At 44.1% G+C, this 19,065-nt stretch overlaps 3 protein-coding genes across 8 annotated transcripts in view; 1 reads left to right on the top strand and 2 right to left on the bottom strand.

The window, feature by feature from the left end:
- The window catches only part of LOC132468802 (transcription initiation factor TFIID subunit 4B-like), a 14,976-nt gene extending 13,266 nt beyond the window's left edge, over nt 1-1,710 (bottom strand). For 4 of the 6 annotated variants that reach the window (XM_060066606.1, XM_060066605.1, XM_060066607.1 and 1 more), the window contains exon 1: nt 1,103-1,710. In XM_060066606.1, coding sequence (XP_059922589.1) covers nt 1,103-1,107 — 5 coding nt within the window. In that variant the 5' untranslated portion in view covers nt 1,108-1,710. The remainder of the gene's footprint in view (nt 1-1,102) is intronic. The other 2 variants (XM_060066604.1, XM_060066610.1) reach the window with 1 other exon arrangement.
- b4galt6 (UDP-Gal:betaGlcNAc beta 1,4- galactosyltransferase, polypeptide 6) overlaps nt 1-11,611 on the top strand; it is a 13,138-nt gene extending 1,527 nt beyond the window's left edge. Inside the window, exons 2-9 of the mRNA XM_060066617.1 lie at nt 941-1,057; nt 2,535-2,648; nt 2,876-3,000; nt 3,517-3,633; nt 3,842-4,029; nt 5,684-5,806; nt 6,298-6,399; nt 7,472-11,611. Of these exons, the coding sequence (XP_059922600.1) occupies nt 941-1,057; nt 2,535-2,648; nt 2,876-3,000; nt 3,517-3,633; nt 3,842-4,029; nt 5,684-5,806; nt 6,298-6,399; nt 7,472-7,619 (1,034 nt within the window). The 3' untranslated portion in view covers nt 7,620-11,611. The remainder of the gene's footprint in view (nt 1-940; nt 1,058-2,534; nt 2,649-2,875; nt 3,001-3,516; nt 3,634-3,841; nt 4,030-5,683; nt 5,807-6,297; nt 6,400-7,471) is intronic.
- Nucleotides 11,308-19,065, bottom strand: opn7a (opsin 7, group member a). Its single transcript, XM_060066616.1, has 7 exons — nt 18,945-19,065; nt 18,678-18,814; nt 17,650-17,782; nt 16,690-16,852; nt 16,251-16,378; nt 15,057-15,397; nt 11,308-14,450 (listed from the first exon to the last, which is right to left on the bottom strand). Exons 3-7 carry the CDS (start codon nt 17,741-17,743, stop codon nt 13,866-13,868), a joined length of 1,311 nt encoding a protein of 436 aa, XP_059922599.1. The 5' UTR covers nt 17,744-17,782; nt 18,678-18,814; nt 18,945-19,065; the 3' UTR covers nt 11,308-13,865.

Raw genomic sequence — 19,065 nt, 5'->3', positions numbered from 1 at the left:
TGAGTAATTGGAAAATACTTGGATAAAAGTAATGGTTGAACTCTTTCAGTTTTGTATCAAGTCATTGGATTTAAAACTGCAGATGTGACTGGCTTTAATGCAGAATTCACGTGGAGTCATTTTATTGGAAAAAAGGCCACAATTCTGTTGTTGTCTTATAGAAGCCTGACGTCATCTCTGCCTGCATCACATGTTCTGGTCACTCATACGCACCACTGTACAGCATGGGTATTCAAGATAAAAAAAAACGACATTCTCCAACCAAAAATGAACTTCCAATGAATCCTTTTCAGATTAGTCTATTTCTTTTCCCAATGAAATGCCCCAAGAAATTCTGAAACATTTTGAGATGACAGAGAACCTGTACAGATGCCAGATACAACTATGGTGACCCTGCTAGGATACCTTTTTGAAATTAGTTAAGCAGTTTGCCTTGCTGGTAGCTTGCTGATGAGTGATTTGTAATTTGATTCTACAACCAGCACAAACATTTCTCAAAAACATTACGGCTGTATTAAATTTGATATTTTGAATAATAGTGTATGGAAAATGATTCAGCTGTAATGGCAGCATGAGAAGTACAAATGTGCTTCATGTCCACTATTGTAATTATGAACCTTACACTCTACTTGCTGATCTAGGCTCCTTCTGACTGCAGAAAGTCTGAAGGTGCATGAGAATATTCCGTCTTAACTGGGCTACTCATTAAACCACGTTTGTGTTTTGCCAGAGGCTGTGTCTGGCAGTGACCCCACACCAACTGTCTAGTACAACTTTTCTGACCCTTGATCATGACTAGTCGGTGTAGTCCTTTGCTATACCAAACCTAAACCTGACTGTTTCTTTCATTGTACTTCACTACAATACACTGCTTCTGTTACGTAGTTGTATGCTATTCTTTACCTATTTTATTCAATGTCGTTTTTGCTTTCTCCCGCAGCCAACACATACTTCTTCATGGTGCAGGCCCAGGGCATCATGTTGAGAGACAATGTGAGGACCATTGGACACATGATCCGATTGTACACCAATAAGAACAGCACACTTAACGGCACAGGTATGAGACACCTGATCATGACTTACATGAGTTTGTATTACTTACCGCATGGAAATTAGCTGAAATGAAATTGTCCATAGAAACCTTTGCTGCTTTTAGGATGTGTGTTTTCTCCCCTGTAAAATAAGGGTAACCCTCTACAAAATAGTCAAAGTCTTAAATTAGAGATTGTCAATAAAAGGCATTAAAGAGTCTTGAATGTTTTTACGGACTCAGGAAGCTGTCTGGACCACTGCACTGGCACGATAACTTCATACTCATGCAGGATACTTTTGTTATCAGACAAGCAGCACTGCTGAAAAAATTGATAGCCTGCATGCATACATGAATACATAGTTAGCCTAGTAGCTTTGAACAAGAAAGCGACTGTACCCGTAAATGACCACCGACCACTCTTTACCCTCAAAGGAGCTTATCTATTTAGAAAATTGGAAATCCGATATATCCGCACCTTTTAAGAACGCTATAAAACACTGGCTCTTTGTGGAGCGGTTTGATAGGTTCATTGTTCTTGTTTGGAACACAGCCTTTTTCTTTGAACTGATTTTGCTTTTAATGTTGCTTAGGGAACGTATTAAAAAGGGTCAACGGCTCAGAGCTATGGCTAGTGATGAGGCCCCTTTGTGAGGTGAAATTGTGAACTGCCCCTTTACAAATTGAACGACCCTAAACAAAGTTTATAAAAGGGGGAGGGGGAGGGGGGGAGGGTCTGCTGCTCACTGTACTTAAAGGGGAAGCGCCCCGCATTTTACTTGATATATATTTCCAAGCTATGAGTCAGAATCAGAATGCATCATGTTTTATTTTTGTTTGCGATACTACAGTTTTCTAACTCAGAATTGCTTGTCCGACTTTATGTCGGTAACAACAACATCCTAAAATTGAATGATAAAATGTAGTTGTTGACGTTTGAATACATAATTCATGTGCAATTATGCATTATGTGTTTTGGATTGTTTATATTTCACTTTTATTTATCAACATGTGGATTTAAGCAGCTATTTTAGCAAGTGTTTGTTTCTCCACATCTTGTGGGAATAACACTGTCACTTTCAAACATAACAATTTCTACCCGTTCTACCCTTTTTAAGATGAATTACTCATGCTAACATCATAACTATCATTCCAGTGCTCCTATTTTCCAAAAATGGTAGCAGTCATTGGGATTTGATGGCGCAATGTATAAGCACTATATTTATGTGTTCATTAAAAAATCGCTGTCTTCAGCTTTGTATTACAGGAAAGACAACAACATGTAATAGCATAACAGGTTGAGGAATGTTATTCACCCTACTTTTTTGATGTCATTGGTATTTAAAAGGTATTAAAGTCTTAAATTTAACTTGTGGAAACCTGCAGCTACCCTGAAAATATGCTCGATACATAGCTCTGTATAAATAGTATTCCTGATAACTAGCCAGTGTTTGGCCTACTGGTTTTATATCCACCCTTCCCTGAACTACATTGTGTGTTACAGACTACCCAGACGGCAGCAATTCCAGTGAACTCCTGATCCAGCCCACCACCTTTCTCCCAGAAAACTTCACCTACGCCCAGAACCTCCCCTGCCCCGAGCGATTACCTTCTATGAGTGAGTAGAGTTGATGAAACACTTTTAATCTTATGGTCAAATAATCGTTAAGTGTGTGTCTAAAGCGTGTCTATTTTGTCATTTATGAAGTATACTATTTGATAGATGCTTGGAAAATGTAATTGTAAAATAAGTGAGAAAAGTAGCATGACTGTGTGGTCCAGCTGTGATTTTGAAACACTGTAGCTGATGAGCAATGCTGCTTTTTTTTTTTTGTGTGTCTGCAGAGGGCCCAATAGAAGTCAACATGACTGAGATCCCTATTGAAGAGATGGAGCTCAAGTTCTCAACGTTTTTTGACATTAAATTTGGGGGCCATTGGAAACCAAAAGACTGCAAACCACGCTGGAAGGTGTGTGTGTGCGTGTTTGTTTGTGTGTGTGTGCGTGTTTGTTTGTGTGTGTGTGCGTGTTTGTGTGTGTGTTGAGTAATAATGACATTATTATGACATTATTGTAATAATGACAATAACGAAAATGGCGGGAATTAACCGTTTGTGTTTTTTAGTACTGTCTGCTTAGTCAGTGACTACATGAATACATGCCAGAGAATATTAATTCCCTTATAATAATCACCTTATTTGATTAATATGTTCCATCAAAAATCCCTTTTTGTGTTATATTTTACATTTTAATTTGCAGTTATTTAATATATTCTTGAGCTGAATCAAAAGAGAACGGCGAATATATCAGGGATCAAATATAGTTACAAGGCTATTTTTTTTTCTTTTTGTTTCCCTTGAGCCACATATTTGTAAGAGCTTGTCGTAACCACACACACGCACGCACGCACGCATGCACGCACACGCGCACACAGAGCACTGCTGCTTTAGGGAGAGCATAACGCCATTGTTCCCTCCACGCTGTAGGTGGCCGTCCTGATCCCGTTCCGGAACCGTCATGAGCACCTGCCCATCCTCTTCCAGCACCTCACCCCCATGCTACAGAGGCAGCGCCTGCAGTTCTCCTACTACGTCATCGAGCAGGTAGTGTGTGTGTGTGTGTGTGACACTTGAAGGAGAAAACCCCAATTTCCACTTTATAAATTGGTAAATGTATGTGTTTTTCCTGTTGCCTTTAAAATATCTAAACGCTGATCATATTGGACTAAGAAGAATAATGAACAATGAGCAGAAAGCGGTGCGCTTGGGGGGGGGGGGCGGTCCATGAACCCACCATCCTGTGTGTGTCCAGACGGGGAGCCATCCCTTCAACCGGGCCATGCTGTTCAACGTGGGCTTCCTGGAGGCCATGAAGGACCTGGCCTGGGACTGCCTGGTGTTCCACGACGTGGACCACATCCCCGAGAACGACCGCAACTACTACGGCTGTGGGCAGATGCCGCGCCACTTTGCCGCCAAGCTCGACAAATACATGTACATGTGAGTCCCCAGCCGGCGAGACATGGAGACACAGCAGGGCAATGTCTTCAGACGCATCGTGTGGAATGTACCTTTCTTGACATTCCGATTTTACGGCAAACATATTTCTGGTCCTCTGCATAATTGCATTACCGGTACTTGTTTTTTTTTGAGGGGGGGGGGGGGGCGGGGTAGCAGCCCCTTGACTGCAACCGCACTGCGAATGAAAGGAGGCTTGGGTAAAAGTGTTCTAAGGCCAGTAATGTTTGTTGTCTATTTTGTCTGCTCTTCAGTCGGCACAGTCCGGCTTTGTGCCCGGCACTTCCCATTAACAATGAACAAGCTTTTCTCTTCAGTCTCTTGACTCTCTTCCAAACGTCTCAATCCATCAAGTTGGTTATGCAGAGAGAATGAAGTAGCTGATGACGCTTCCTAGCTTCTCTCACCGCAATGTTTTCCGATACAAATTTGCATCCGGTCGATTTAATTAAAACTGAACCGATCTAGCTTGGTAGACATTGGGTCCATTTCTGTATGCTATTTCTTTATGTGTTTCACTGCTTCTGTAAAGGAGGAACCGGAAAAGGCATAATTAAAACAGTCAGGTTAAATTTGGTAGCTCCACGGCAGAGGCGGCTGCTTGTCTTTCGAAGAGCTCATTTTCGGCCTACATCGTATTAATTGTCAATTTATTTATGTCAATTCTGCTCTCCGTTCAAGGAAATGCTCTGTGACCCTGTCATACCAACCAGCTGTCTTTTCCAGTGACTTGACCAGTGTCCTCTCAATGGCCAGTAGAGCTAGGCTGCTTAAACGGCCTTGGCCCATTGTGTGTCGGTTGTAGGACTTGAGCCGCTTTAAACAGGAGAAGCTCCTTTCTACACCTGCAGATGTAGCGCCAATTGTTGCCACCAATGAGAACAGTTTGTAAAGCTGTCCATCTCCATGTCTATAAGCTAAACCAAGAAATCACACAGCTTTCCACTGTCACTCTGCAAGTCCTGGTCTGAATACAGGACTTGAACTTCAGAAACTAAGTACCTGAATTTAAGTGATGGCCAACTACCATTACGATATTAAACTTGAACAAGGAAATGCGGGAATTCTGTTAAACTGAAACAAGCAAACTGTATAAGTGAATGAAATGTGCGATGAATATTGTCTAGCAATTTCGCCAAGCAAATATCAAGAAATAGGTTTTGGTTCGTCTTACAACTCGCTTGCAAAATCCGCGATGGGACTGAGGACGAAAGGGAGCTCCGGCAAAGTTTTAAGGTTCAAAATCGCCAATCGCCAATCTAACGGCAAGCCAGTCTTTCGCAGACCCTCCAATCATCTGGCGTATGTAGCCCCATTGAAGTCAATGGACGCTGAGCTTCAACAGGCAAATGCACTGTGAAGCTACGGGAATGTTTGAGAAGGAAATCGAGTCGATCTGCGATAAGCAGCTGATTCTGAACGAACTAGTCTTCGAGATGGACCTGTTCTATTCGAACGCATTTTTTGTCAATGATATGACTATTTGAACATTTAATTTTTTTAATTTTAGGGGAAGCCGAGCTTCCCCTGCAGTCTTAAAACTATCGCCATTGCTCCATGTGAAAAAAGTTCTCAAGTATTTTCTGACTTTTCTGTTTATAGATTTATTTATTTTTGTGTGTCCTTTGTTTCACAGACTCCCTTATAGCGAGTTCTTCGGTGGCGTAAGTGGACTCACGGTGGAGCAGTTTCGCAAGATCAACGGCTTCCCCAATGCATTCTGGGGCTGGGGAGGAGAGGACGATGACCTGTGGAACAGGTAGGTCGGAACGCCGTTCGTTTCATTCCCTTGTTAAACCTCAGTGAGGCCAACTCTGTCGTATTACGACCCCGCACTGTACTGTATAGGGCTGGGCGATTTCGCCTAAAAATCTAAATTCTCTAAAAAGCTGACTATAAATAACAAATATAAATTGTCATTTTTAGGCTGCGTGTCTCAGTTTAAGATGTTGCCATAAATTTGTTTTGCTTCTGCTTTTGGTTGCCACAGACTTTAGGCAATCTCTAAACCGTGCAAACAAACCGTTTCCTCGAAGTCAGATGACTTCGAGGAACCCAAACCATTTCCACACGATTTTTTTTCATTTTGATATTAACTTTTTTCTTACTATGAACTACGGAACCTCAGAGAAGGCGAAGTGGTGGCGCTGCCGTAAATACACGATTAAAAGCCATACATTTGAATTGCGCTAAAAAAAAATCGATTTATCGGCCAGCTCTAAGTGTTTCGTGCGTGTGTAACTCCAACAGGGTGCACTACGCCGGTCTCAACGTCACGCGGCCAGAGGGCGAGATGGGCAAGTACAAGTCCATACCACACCACCACCGAGGAGAAGTGCAGTTTCTTGGGAGGTGAGTCGCAGACGCCACGAGTGACGCATGAGGTCGTGAACAGTTTGGGAAAAGGGTCTCCATTGCACATCAAAGTCAAAGGTCAACATTCTTGGTGTCATCTGTGCGGAGACTTTATATTTGAACTTCTGTGTAGCCTCACCCCTGTTCCGTCCTCCCTTGTGCTATTGGATCTCGGCTAATGTCAACAATGCATTGCAATGGGGGTAGTTCAACTCAGGTCACCGGTGTGGAATGAGGGAGAAGCAATAATACACATTTCCCATTTTTCATTATCTTTTTATGTGGCTTTCGAATTTGATGAGCAAGATCATGGATCACCATCATTATTTTATGATCCCCGATTGTCAGAAGGGGGCGTGTCTCCATGGGTGTTGGACGTTGAGAGCTGTCAATCAGCTGGGTTGAGCCATGGGAAGCACTGTTCTTGGTCATCCAAGGGAGGCCTAAAGCCAGCATACCAAAACCTCATAGGCTTTACAAAACATTAATGTTAACATTCTCCAGCATGTCGATGTGCTCCTCGGCATCAAAATGCAAATAACCAATTGGACAAGATAATAGATGTTGCTGGTAATTGAAGACGCGAAAGCAAGTGCAGATGAAAAGACCAGAACATACTGCTCTGTGCTTTGCATGGATAGGATTATGATGGTCTCGACGACAAGGATGGAACTATGGTTGTCGGTCTGTCTGGCAGTTTTATTTTCATGTTATGGACCAAGTAGACTGTCGTGTAGACTGGCCGTGCTACTCTTGTTGTGAACCAAACTGTGTTAATGTACACAATATAAACAAGATATCTATCTTTTTTTTTTTACACCATTCACCTACATTGAGATCACTCGGATCCTCTCGATTTAGATTTTGAGCAGCTCTCTGTTGAGGGGTGGCCCTCTGTACTCCCAACGAGTCCGAGCCGTAGGGCAGATGAAAGCGGCTCTATGGACGCTGCCCACCCCGCTTCCCGCTTTCCTCCTTCCATCACCCGCCATCACATCGGCCCTCCCTCCACCCCGACCCCCTCCTTACCCCTACCTCTCCCCCCCCCCCCCCCCTCCCTACCTCACAGGTACAAGCTGCTGAGGTACTCCAAGGAGCGGCAGCACCTGGATGGGCTGAACAACCTGCGTTACGTGGCCCGCGTCTCGCTGCACGGCCTCTACAAGAACATCACGGTGGACCTGCAGCCGGAGCTGGCGCCCATCGCCGACTATTGACACCCCCCTCCCCCCCCCCCGCCACACACACGCACTCACACACACTCACGCACAGCTTCTCCCGTTTCACCCATCCCCCCCATCGTTATACCCCCCCCCTCCCCCTGTACTGCCCCCCCCCCCCCCCTCTCTTCTCCCCCAGGGACAGACCTGCTGTTAAGCAGGAGCAGGGTAAGAGAGTGGGGGCCGGGTTGGGTGGGGGGGGGGGGGTTTACAGGGTTAGGCATTAACACGCCAGGTGTTAACATTGTAACGACTTTGTTCTGAAGAGGAATCCAAATGGAGGAAGATGAAGAAAAAAAAGAACATGGAGGAAGTGTGTGTGTGTGTGTGTGTGTGTGTGGCGCCGTGAAGTGCAACGGAGAGACGTGTGAAGGAATGAATCGCATGTCGAAGCGTGTTCTGGGACCACTGGAGCTTCTACCCCCCCCCCCCCCCCCCCCCCCCCTCCCCCCGGGCGCAGTCAGGGGGGGGGGTGCTAATGTTGTGCTGTGGCGCCTTAAATGTGGGTTGGCTCGGTAGCGTCCTGGCCTGACCCCGGCTCAGCGCTTCACACGTCTTCACCCTCCAACGCCAACCGGTCTGTATCGCTTTGTGTACGGTCACTTTCGTTTTGTTTTTATCAATTTATTTTTCTGCCAAAGCATATCTTCTCGTTCTTCTGAGAGATGAAAATATTCCTTAAAAACAGGTGCAGGAAACGAGAAGAGTCGACATACATGTCTGTGACAAAATTGTGTATTTTTTTAGCTTTTTCTTATGTATTTATTTGTCCTCTTGCAGAAGCACTCCTTGTCTGCGCCGCGAACGTTTTGTGTGTTTTTGTTTCGTTTTTCGCTGCACTATCGCTGAGATCTGCATGCACAGAACATGTATTGTGAATATCGGCTCAAGTGTGCGAACACTAGTATGTATATATCGGCATTTTTAACGCACAAGCGTTATTCCAGTGGGTTTTAGATTTTTTTTTTTTGGCAGCTACTTTTCTCTCTTAGGAACTGAACATATGAGTGAGTGGCTTGTTCCAGATCTAGGAGGAAACCCCTACAGGAAAAAAATATGTATAGGATGTTTGGCATAGAAAAAAAAAAAGATAAAACAAAATCCCTAGATTTCAATTTATCGTTTGCATGCCTTAATTTTTCTTTTCAACAGATGTTTATTTTCCTCCTCCTCCCCCCAAACATAATTTATGATATCATTTTCTAGATGTGTATATTTCTATTGAGTTTCTTTTTGTTGAGGTACTTTTCTTTTTATTTCTTTTGAGGTGCACTGTGTGGAAACCTAAAGAGCAAGTCGTTTCACAGTAGTAGCAGACGTGTGACTACACCATGCCTTTTCCCTTCACACGTATGGCGAGGTCGGGAACTGGGCATGGGATGTGTCACAATTGGTGGACAAAGGTGTGCGTTTGTGTGTGTGAGAGAGAGAGAATCTGTCTTTGTGTGAGAGGGAGAATGTGTTTTTGTGTGAGAGAATGTGTGTGCATGAGTGTCAGTATCTGTGGCTACCAGAACCATGAGACAGAAGTCAACCCCTTGCCATGCTGTACTTTAAGCCCTGGTGCACAGCAATCCCTAACTGAAGTGTCAAAAGTAGGATCGTCATGGCTTTGTCTAGACAGTGTTGTTTCTATTGGTTGGTAATCTTTGTTGTGGTCCTTATTTTCCGAGGCTGACAAGGCTATAAGATGGGCCAGAATGAGAGAACCCTAGCTTCAATGTGTGGTGTTTCTTGAATGGCATTGTGTGAGTCTTTGGCCATGAAAACTTTAATTTGTTAAAGCTTTGAGTGCTATAAAAGAAACTTGTTGGCAATGGTGAACCCCTTTTCACACGTTATCCCCTTATGTTTACCCTTGCATTCATGCTATGACCTTACCAATGTGTTTTTTGATATAGTAACCGTGTTTGTTTTATATTTTGTTTTATGTGGACGTCTGCATCTCAAACGCGACACGGCGGCCATTGCCTTTTTGTGCTGGTGACGCAGAGTCGCTTAGCCAAGTGGGTTGAACCTCCATCCGCCTCATTATCATTTGGAATGTGTTCGCAATGCTGAGTTTAGGAGCAGCCCGCAGATGTTTACACACGTGTTCCCTTAGAAGAAGTAGCGACTGCTGAACCAAATAAATCTGGGTTCAGGAACACGACAACAAACAGAGCAGTTTTATTGTTTGCAGCCCATCTGGTTGGTAGGCAACTGTGGTTCTTAATTGACCGACATTCGTTTTAGAAGTGAGCGGTGCCAAAGTATTTTTGTGTGTTGTATTTTTTGCCTCATTGATACAAAAACTCTCTATTTCCCCCCCCCCCCCCCCCCCTCCCTCCTGTTTCTGACCTCTCATGGTAAATGTGTCCATTGGGGTCAGAACTCTGTTGGTGTTCTTCATGCCGGTGCTTATGGGTTACTATGCTTTAGTTATGGGACATCCACTGCAGTTGGCATAACCAGGGATCGACACCTAGAAAGCTAGCACTACTGGATGGAAACGGGATGATTTAGAATAAACCAAATGGTCGTGGCACCCATTCAAAGTTGAGAAAGTTATGGGTGATTTCTCGCCCACTTATTCTGTTATGATCACCCCTCTCAAAAGCAGTAAAAATTTAAATAAAGATAACTTGTAAGAAAATATTTTGGGAGACCTAATGTCAAAAATAGGATTTTTCCAGTTAGCGCTACAGTGTAGCGCTTTTCTACTCCAAGGATTTGTGCTATGTTCAGGGTAACGACCACGACTCAAAATCAATAAGAAAAAAACAAACATAAAAAGATGTGGCTCATCACTTTTGAATGTGCACAGGCACATTCAAAGGTTAAGGCCAAATGCGTCCCTTGTGGTTAAGATCCATCTTCAGAAGTAGTGGTGGTAATGTCGTGGGGTGCCGGCCGTCCTTGGTAGAGAGGTGTTGGTGGGATCTCTGTTTTTAGATCCCACATGATCCTGTTCAGCTTGTCCGGTCTTTTTATTTATTTTTATTTGATACAAAGTTCGAAACATTTCAGAATTCCACCGTCACCAGTGCGCAACGTCAATGTTAAATTTTGCAGTATTCATATTTGTGCCTTGATTTTTTTTCCAGGCCTTTTTTTCAATTTGTATTCTTAAATTATATATCAAAAGTGATTTGGTTTGTTTTGAAACTGAATTAAGTGCACATGCTCTGGTTAAAATATTTGTTCTGATTAAGTTTTACAGTGTTAAGTCTTACTGTGTTAAATATTCTTGCGAACTGGATGAGTATGTTCAACAGAGAAAAAATAATTTCAAATGTTTTGTTTGTCTTGTTTTTATTCAACAAGTGGCATTACAAAAAACAACTATTTATCATGGCCCTTTTTCTTTTGCTTCTGTGAAACCAAATGCGACCACAAGGTGCAAGTTGATAATTGGCTTGTGGCTAACAATATTCTTAACTGGCCCTTACATGTCTTAAAGTATGTAGGAAATTAAAAATACAGCAGTATCCATCCACGTTCTACCAATCAGTACCGACACTGCATGTGTCTCCTGGTCCTCGGCACCATCACCGCAGAGGAGACATGCCCTGCAGGTAGTGCTCTTTGGCCGCACTAGACTCTGCAAGACCCTAGTTCTCATGACCAATGGGAGCTGGGCAAAATATAAACTGGTAAGAGCACATCAACCTTAGCTGACAGGTTTTTTTTCCTTTAGATCACGTTTTTCGATTAGAAAATAAGATCATCTACTAAAGATAGAATGACTATTCTGCACATGCTCATGAAATGCGGCTGTAGTTGTAGCACTCTTTTTTTTGGCCAGAAGAATGTTCCATAATTCTTCCGACACGGTACATTTTACTTTTTACGTGCCAAGGTTGAACCATTGGTGATGACGTCAAGCTCTTAGTCTTGGGGAATCATCCAGGAAGAAGTTAAGTCTGCTGTTAACTGTCAGTTTTTGTACCTTTTTTTTTTTTGGTTAACTGAAAATAAACTCTCCATTGCCATGTTCTTGAAAACCACCTCGTGTCTGTCCTTCATGTCAGGTTGAATGTTATTACATGTCCACATCACATCACTTGGTTGCTACATACTCAAAATGTAAGAGGAAAACAAAACTTGTTTGGTTCATGTAAATTACCTAAATATAATCTCGAATAAACAGATTATACATGTGACATGCCAATATAATTTTTCCCTTAATTACCATGGATAATATAACGCATAAAATACAAATATGATCAAGCATGAGAATGCAATTTCCATGGTATGAATAATTCCTTTCTAAAATGAATTCCTTTTATTTACTTTTTACATTTTAACATGTTTTTCAGACGTGTTCAGTTTAGGTTTCTGTCAGGGATCAAATGTCGAAGGAAAATAGATGTTATTCAAATATTATTTTGCAGTGGATATGAATCATAAAATAAATCAATACACAATAGAAATATTATAAACCCAAATATATTCAAAGTTATATTAGGATTATGGAGACTAACGAGACCTTTTTTAGTGGCAAAGCACTGCATCATCAAACATCTCACTTCATGGGTTCACACTGAATGCCGAGAGCATGAATCAACTCCACTCTCGGACCATGGATCTATGCAGCTTTATCTGAAGAATCTTTTTGGACAGTACACCCTTTAGAATGTAGGCCTACACCAGTAAAGCTGTATTCACATTGAAAGGTTTAGTTCGGAGTTAGGAAATAAGGTAAGAGAAATGTTCAGAGCACTGGTAAGCCTTAAAGGTGCCATGACATGCTATTTTATGGATGCTTTAATATAGGTATCAGTGGACCACTAACAGTATTCAAAGACGTTCCCGAAATTCAGCCGTGGTGCAGAGTTACAGCCACTCCGAGCCAGTCGCACACTAGTTGTCTTAATTCGACAATGAGTAACTCGATTCGATTCGAATATAGTTTGACTAAGGTGTTTACATGCATCTTAATAATCCAATCATAGTTGGACTAACCCAATAATTTGATTTTCTTGAGGGTCACGTTAACGCACTGAGTGTGTGTATTCACACACACACACACACACACACACACACACACACATGGCGCTTGCACGGTCGTGTCTCATTGGCGGCCCAAGTCTCTGGGCGGGCCAGACAGAGTAAGGGGAGGAGCTTACTGCAGTGTGACGACATAAGAAACTCACATTCCAAATCAGCGCGCCTTGTGCTCGTTTTACACCGAACGCAAGTTTTAGCCACTGGGGGACCATAGGCAGGCTAGGGGAACTCATATTTATGTTAGAAAACCTCAAACTGAGATTTTCATGCCATGGCACCCTAAAGAAAAATTATACCTTTTGTTAGGTGCAGGCCAATTCAAGGAAATTAAACCTCTTCTAAAAAGGAAATTGGTTGTATAAATACCATAACCTCTTAATGTGCATCACGTCACACTAAATACACACAAACAAAACCTATAAAAGATAACACACTAAAATGAACATAATACAGTATATATTACCCATGTTTGCTTATGGCAAAAACCAGCCATCTCATCAATGTTGAACAAATAAGATTGGCTAGAGCACCACAAAGTAGTATGCATTATATAGTTATTGTGAGGTTAATTCGTTGACAGGGATTTAAGTGTGTGTTGGCTTTACAAGCTCACTGAGCTACTGCTGGTTCAACCTTAACTGTTGTTGCTGTTGCACGTGTTTGGTTTGTCCCTGAGTTGCGTGTTCCCAAGATGTCGGTGTTAATGGAGCAAAAGGACTGCAGGTTGCAGATACAAGGTTGTTTTTTTCACAGCTGAGGTAACTTGTGATCTCGATGGATTAGCTCAATGTTTTCAAATTGTCCTGAATGAAGAGCCATATTGTTCATCCTCCCCTAGACACCCAGTGGACAGCCCTCAGCTCTCGGGCTGTCGTCCAGTTTGCATCTGGTATTTTGGTCTCAATCTGCTGCTTCCATTGATCATGTCGAAAGAAGTACCGGGTTCTTCACTGGATCTGAAACTGAACTAGCCTGGCTCCGCCCGCCTAAGTACTTCCGCTCAATTCTAATTTCCCTTCAGTACAAAACATGCTCCCACAATGCAACAGTGGAAGGGATTTATTCAATCCCAACAGCAGAACAGTGTAGCAGGCAAAGCCTTTTTTAAACGATATCATAAAAAAAGATAGAAAACAATAGACATTAGCAATATGCTTTGCTCACAATCAGGTTTCTTAAACTGTTGTTTTTAAACCATAATCTACCAGGCAGTATCCTCTCCCTTTATGTGTGACTCTCGAGGGTCTTGACCTATTTGGAAACAGTTTCCAGGGGGAGCTCACTCTCCTGTTGAATGTTCTTCTGATCGCAGAACGTCACTCCTACTCTCTTCCTATTGGTCGAGAAGCCGGCCTGAACAGGAGCCAGGCCGGCTCCAGGCACCCACCCCCCACCCGGTACGGGTTGCGAGGCCTTGACATTGCCGTGACAGCAGCGAGGATAGTGTTTGAAACACTCAAAGGTGTCCGCGCACTGCCCGCAGTCACAGTGGGAGGGGCCCAGTGTGGCCTGGGCTTGGGGGACGGAGTCAGAACACGGGGGGGCAGAGTCAGAGAAGGAGCCCAGGAAGGAGCAGAGGGGGAGGCGGGGCGGACAGAGCAGACGCGGGCATTTCTTGCGCTGCGCCAGGAGGTGTTGGCTCAGGAGGTGGCGGTAGTTGGGTTTGAGGAGGAGGTAGATCAGAGGGTTGTAGAGTGTGGAGGACTTCGCGAAGACCGCGGGCACGGCGAACGCCATGGGGGGCAGGGACTCGACGTGTCCGTAGGTAGCCAGCATGGACACCAGGGCATAGGGACTCCAGGCCAAGAGGAAGCCGATACAGACGGCCACACTGAGCTGGTGGTGCCGAAGGGGAGAGGGGAGACACAGGAGGGGAGATGTAAGAGGTGAGGGAGAGAGAAAGAGATCCAGAAAACAAGGTTGGCATGAAGAAAGCCCTCATCAGTCCCCCCCTCATGGGAGAAATTAATCGAATGCACGAGGATCTTTTAATTTGCATGATTTTTGGACGCTACATTGGCTTGTGATGTTTTTTATGTCCATGCCAGTTTAAGCTACAAGCTAGTTGAATTATTACATATCGCGGCTTTAAAGGATCAGTTATGGTTCCGCGTCGACACAACGCAATGACCACCACGCAGACGCTTCGACGCAGTCGTGAACATGTTTTGGTTCTGCGTCGGGTTTTAGTGAGCGGACCAATCACAGCCCTGCCTGCTGCGTCGCCTCGCCGCAAGGTTAACATTTTTAATGGGTCCGTAAACCCCCTCGCGTTGGATCGACGTCGAACCATAACCAAGCCATTCGTCAAGATCGTTCAGAGTCGTCTTTCGAACTCGTGGCACGCCTTATCAGCCTTGGATCCAACAGCGGCTAACGGATAGCGTGGTTAAGGGCCGGGCCAGTGTGTGTGTGTGTGTGTGCGGTGTGTATCGACCCCACCTTAAGGATGGCGGCCTGCAGGCTCCCGGTGCGGCGCGTGGCGGCCGAGACGGCGTGCTGCTCCACGGCGCGGCGCGACTCCCGCACCGTCAGCAGGATGTGGCCGTAGGAGAGCAGCATGACGCAGCAGGGCGCGGCGTAGCACAGCAGCAACAGCGCCAGCGTGTAGGAGCGCGCCCCGGCCTCGCGCCGCGACCGCCGCCAGTCGATGCAGCACGCCGTGCCGTAGGGCTCGGGCCCGTACGCCCCCCAGTGGAGGAGCGGGGAGCAGGCGAAGAGCAGCGCGTACGCCCAGCAGCAGCCAATCAGGAGGCGGCTGTGGGCGGGGCTCAGGCGCTTGCCTGTGACGGTTTATTTGGTGGTTAGAGGGGGAGTCGTCATGCTCTACTGTTTTCAAGTATAAGGGGGTACTGATTCATATGTGTGTGTGGAGAGTTGCCAGTAGAGTTGGAACGTTTATGTGCTTTTTCCAAAACGCTCCAACGGGGAAAATCTCGGTACCAATGATATAAAACGTTCGACTCAATGCTGAAGATCTCAAGTGTTTCACCACACGTATGAGGCAGTACTCCCTTAAAGATGAAAATAGCCAGCGTGATGAGTTCCCTTTAAGGTTTTTAAAACTATGTTTAATATCTTACATTCAAAACACATTTTTCAACGAGTTGAGCAGTCATTACCAATTTAATATGGTCAATAATATATTATTATTAGATGAGTCTACACCGCCCTAATAGTATCCCATAAATAGTAGTACAAGGACTATCTTTGCCATACCTAACATGCCAGTTTGTTCCCATGTGTGGTCTATTGTGTAGTTACTCTCATAACATGAATCCTTCTCACCATGATAGGCACTGTGCTTAAGGGTGCCATATTATAACTATAATAATTATATTATAGTTTTGAAAATCTCCCTCTTCTGACATCACAATTAGGCATGTCCACCTAGATATGTGACAGAAAGATGAGCACGGTTAGATACAGTGCACTGGGTAGGCTGTCAGACTGATCTATCCAGCACACATCTAGGTGGACACGCCCACTTGTGATGTCAGAAGAGGCCGATTTTCAAAACGGCTTGTAACGGCTCCTCACACCTGGTGGTATAACACGTCCCCTTTAAGCCCGCACCACAGCCACAGGGGCCCTCTTGTGGTCCCCGCGCGGTGCTGGGGTGTGTGTGAGCCTCACCGTAGAGCGGGTAGCAGACCTTCAGACAGCACACGGTGCTGAGCACCGTCAGGGTGCTCAGACTGCAGATGCCAAACAGCACACCGCAGAACGCATACAGGAGACACACGGCCTCACCGTACAGCCACCTGGAAGGAAACGCACGTGCACACACACACACACACACATGCACAAGCACATACACACAGGGGAAAAGGAGAGCAAGATGACGGTTATTTTACATTTCTGTAAAATATTGTTATAATGTCCATATTGCATAGATAGTTTATATTTTTCAACCATTCCCAAGTTAGTGCCCTTGTTGCTTTATAACCACGTCTGTGGTAGCTGGTTGAAGATGTCTGACCGAGCCTGAATATGGAGTGACATAGGAGGAAAGTGACTCAATGGTAATTTTAAGTGTGTGTGTGCGTGCGTGCGTGTGTGTGTGTGCATTTACCTGTGGTAGATACTGGAGGTGACGGCCAGAGGGTACAGACTCAGGGTCATGCCCAGGTCGCTGACCGCCAGGTTGATGATGAAGAACTCGGCCGGCTTCAGCCCCGGCCTCTTCTCATAGGACACGTACAGAAGCATGCCGTTGCCTAGTAAAGAACAAACACCTGACAGAGACAAGCACGCATTCACACACACACACACACACACACACACACACACACACACACACACACACACACACACACACACACACACACACACACACACACACACACACACACACACACACTTTGAACAGGCATTGTTGAAACTGTTTCTATCCTTGATTGAATTGAATCATTGCTTATTGATTGAATTTAAGCATTATTAAGGGTTACTTAATATTTGTATTTGCTTTCTACTATTTCACTTTAAATAGAAGGGCTATATAATATAAAAGAGATATCTACTTTAAAACACAATAAAGTAAATGAATAGCTGGCCCTCTGGGTGTATGTATGTGTAAAAAGTGAATAACTTTATGTTTTTCATTTTTTCTATTTACTATACGCAGTGGCAGGTTTGAGTGGACAAAAGCTTCAATCAATAAGAATACACATGTAGTCAGTGGAAATTCCTTTGATTTTATTCTTCATACATTTTCCTTATACTATACACTGCTGAGTTTCCTGCCTTCACTTGTGTAGGACACTGGTATGTTCCCTCTATTTGTGTATTTGTGTAACTGTATTACTGTTCAATGTTTTCAGACTTTCAGCCATATGTACTGGACCTACAATATTGGGCCACCAAAATTGCATAAACACATTATTGGGGCTGATAAATCCTTTGATCCGTTTGTTTGTTGCAGTAATTACAAACCCTAGCCTGCCATAACCCCACAATAACATATATCAATATGTAAGAAATTGCTTTACTTTACTGTAAATATAAGTGCGCTTCGAGACACAAAACATCTCACCAAAGAGGGTGTAGATGCTGGCCACCACCAGGTCTGCTGCCTCTGGGATGGTGGAGTGGAAGGTGCTGTTGTCTTCAACCCACTGAATCCACATTATGACTGATACACTCACGTGCACGCGGCGACACACATACTAACACACACACACACACACACACACACACACATGCACGCTCACACACACACAAACACATGCACGCTTGCACACACACATACACACATGCACACACACGCACGTGCACACATGCACACGCCCACACACATGCACGCTCACAAACGCATGCACACACACACACACACACACACACACACACACACACACACACACACAGTTTGATCAAAGTAACATGTATTTTTGTCATGTAGACTATGGCCAACTCATGGCATTATTGGTGTGGACAGCCTAGGTGACCTCCTAATTGGGTTGCTCTAAAATTGCTGGTTCCTAAGCAACTAGACTTGGTTGTAGTCACGTGATCCTCATTAGCCCTCAGCAAACTCTTCAGCTTTTTTGGTTTTCATTTTAGTAGTAATAAGAATACTACTGTTGGCCTACTGATTGGTTATGGGATCCGCATTCATCAAAATAGGCATATCACAATGGCTATTTTATATATAAATATATCTTGAATATTTTAAACATTAACAGTTAGAAAATAGGGCATGAATATTGCTTAATTATTTATGGAAAAAGATTTTTATCACAGATTTTAAGGGCTATAGACAATAGCACGATAATATTTGCATATGCTTATGGGGAAAAAATAGGCTGCAAGTTTGAATGAGTCACATCTCAGATGATCAACGATCCTAGAAAGAGTCAGGTCAAAATGAGCGATGGAAGAAGAACCACCACTCATACAACCTTAGTTTAAATCCTATGATTCTAACCCCCTAATGAATACTTCGCATTATTAAAATGTTCCAAGCAAGCTTCATAAGAAACACTTAACAACTACTCACACATTGGTGACACTAATAGGCAGCTATTTCCACCAAAGCAGTCTTCACTTTGCGTGTGGCCTCACCGTGTGAACGCTTCTTCAGACACCGCCCGTCCAGCGACTCCCGCGCGCTACCACCTCACGTGCCGGCAGTGAAGACGAGGTCCACTGCCACGCCGGAGCGCATGTTGCCCAAAGTTCACGTTGTAGGCCATCCGTCGCTTTGGAAAACACGAAATCGTCATTATTTAAAAGAAAATGGACAAAAATGATTTAGGACACACGATAGAGAAACAGACAGCAATACGTATACAAAATATGAAATATGGTTTGCGCGTCTTTTGTGCTCACAGCAAACACAAATGTACCCCATCTCGACACCTGGAAAAGCGATAGGAACACGGCAACAAAAAAGGTAGCAGAGCTCTTCGAAGTCGTCTCGCTCGAGCGTCTGTGACGCGCACAGCTGGTT

Source organism: Gadus macrocephalus, chromosome 12, assembly GCF_031168955.1.
Source record: "Gadus macrocephalus chromosome 12, ASM3116895v1".
In the NCBI taxonomy this organism is placed as follows: Eukaryota; Metazoa; Chordata; class Actinopteri; order Gadiformes; family Gadidae; genus Gadus; species Gadus macrocephalus.
Note: the sequence above shows the minus strand (reverse complement) of the source record. Positions and strands in the feature narration are given on the sequence as shown.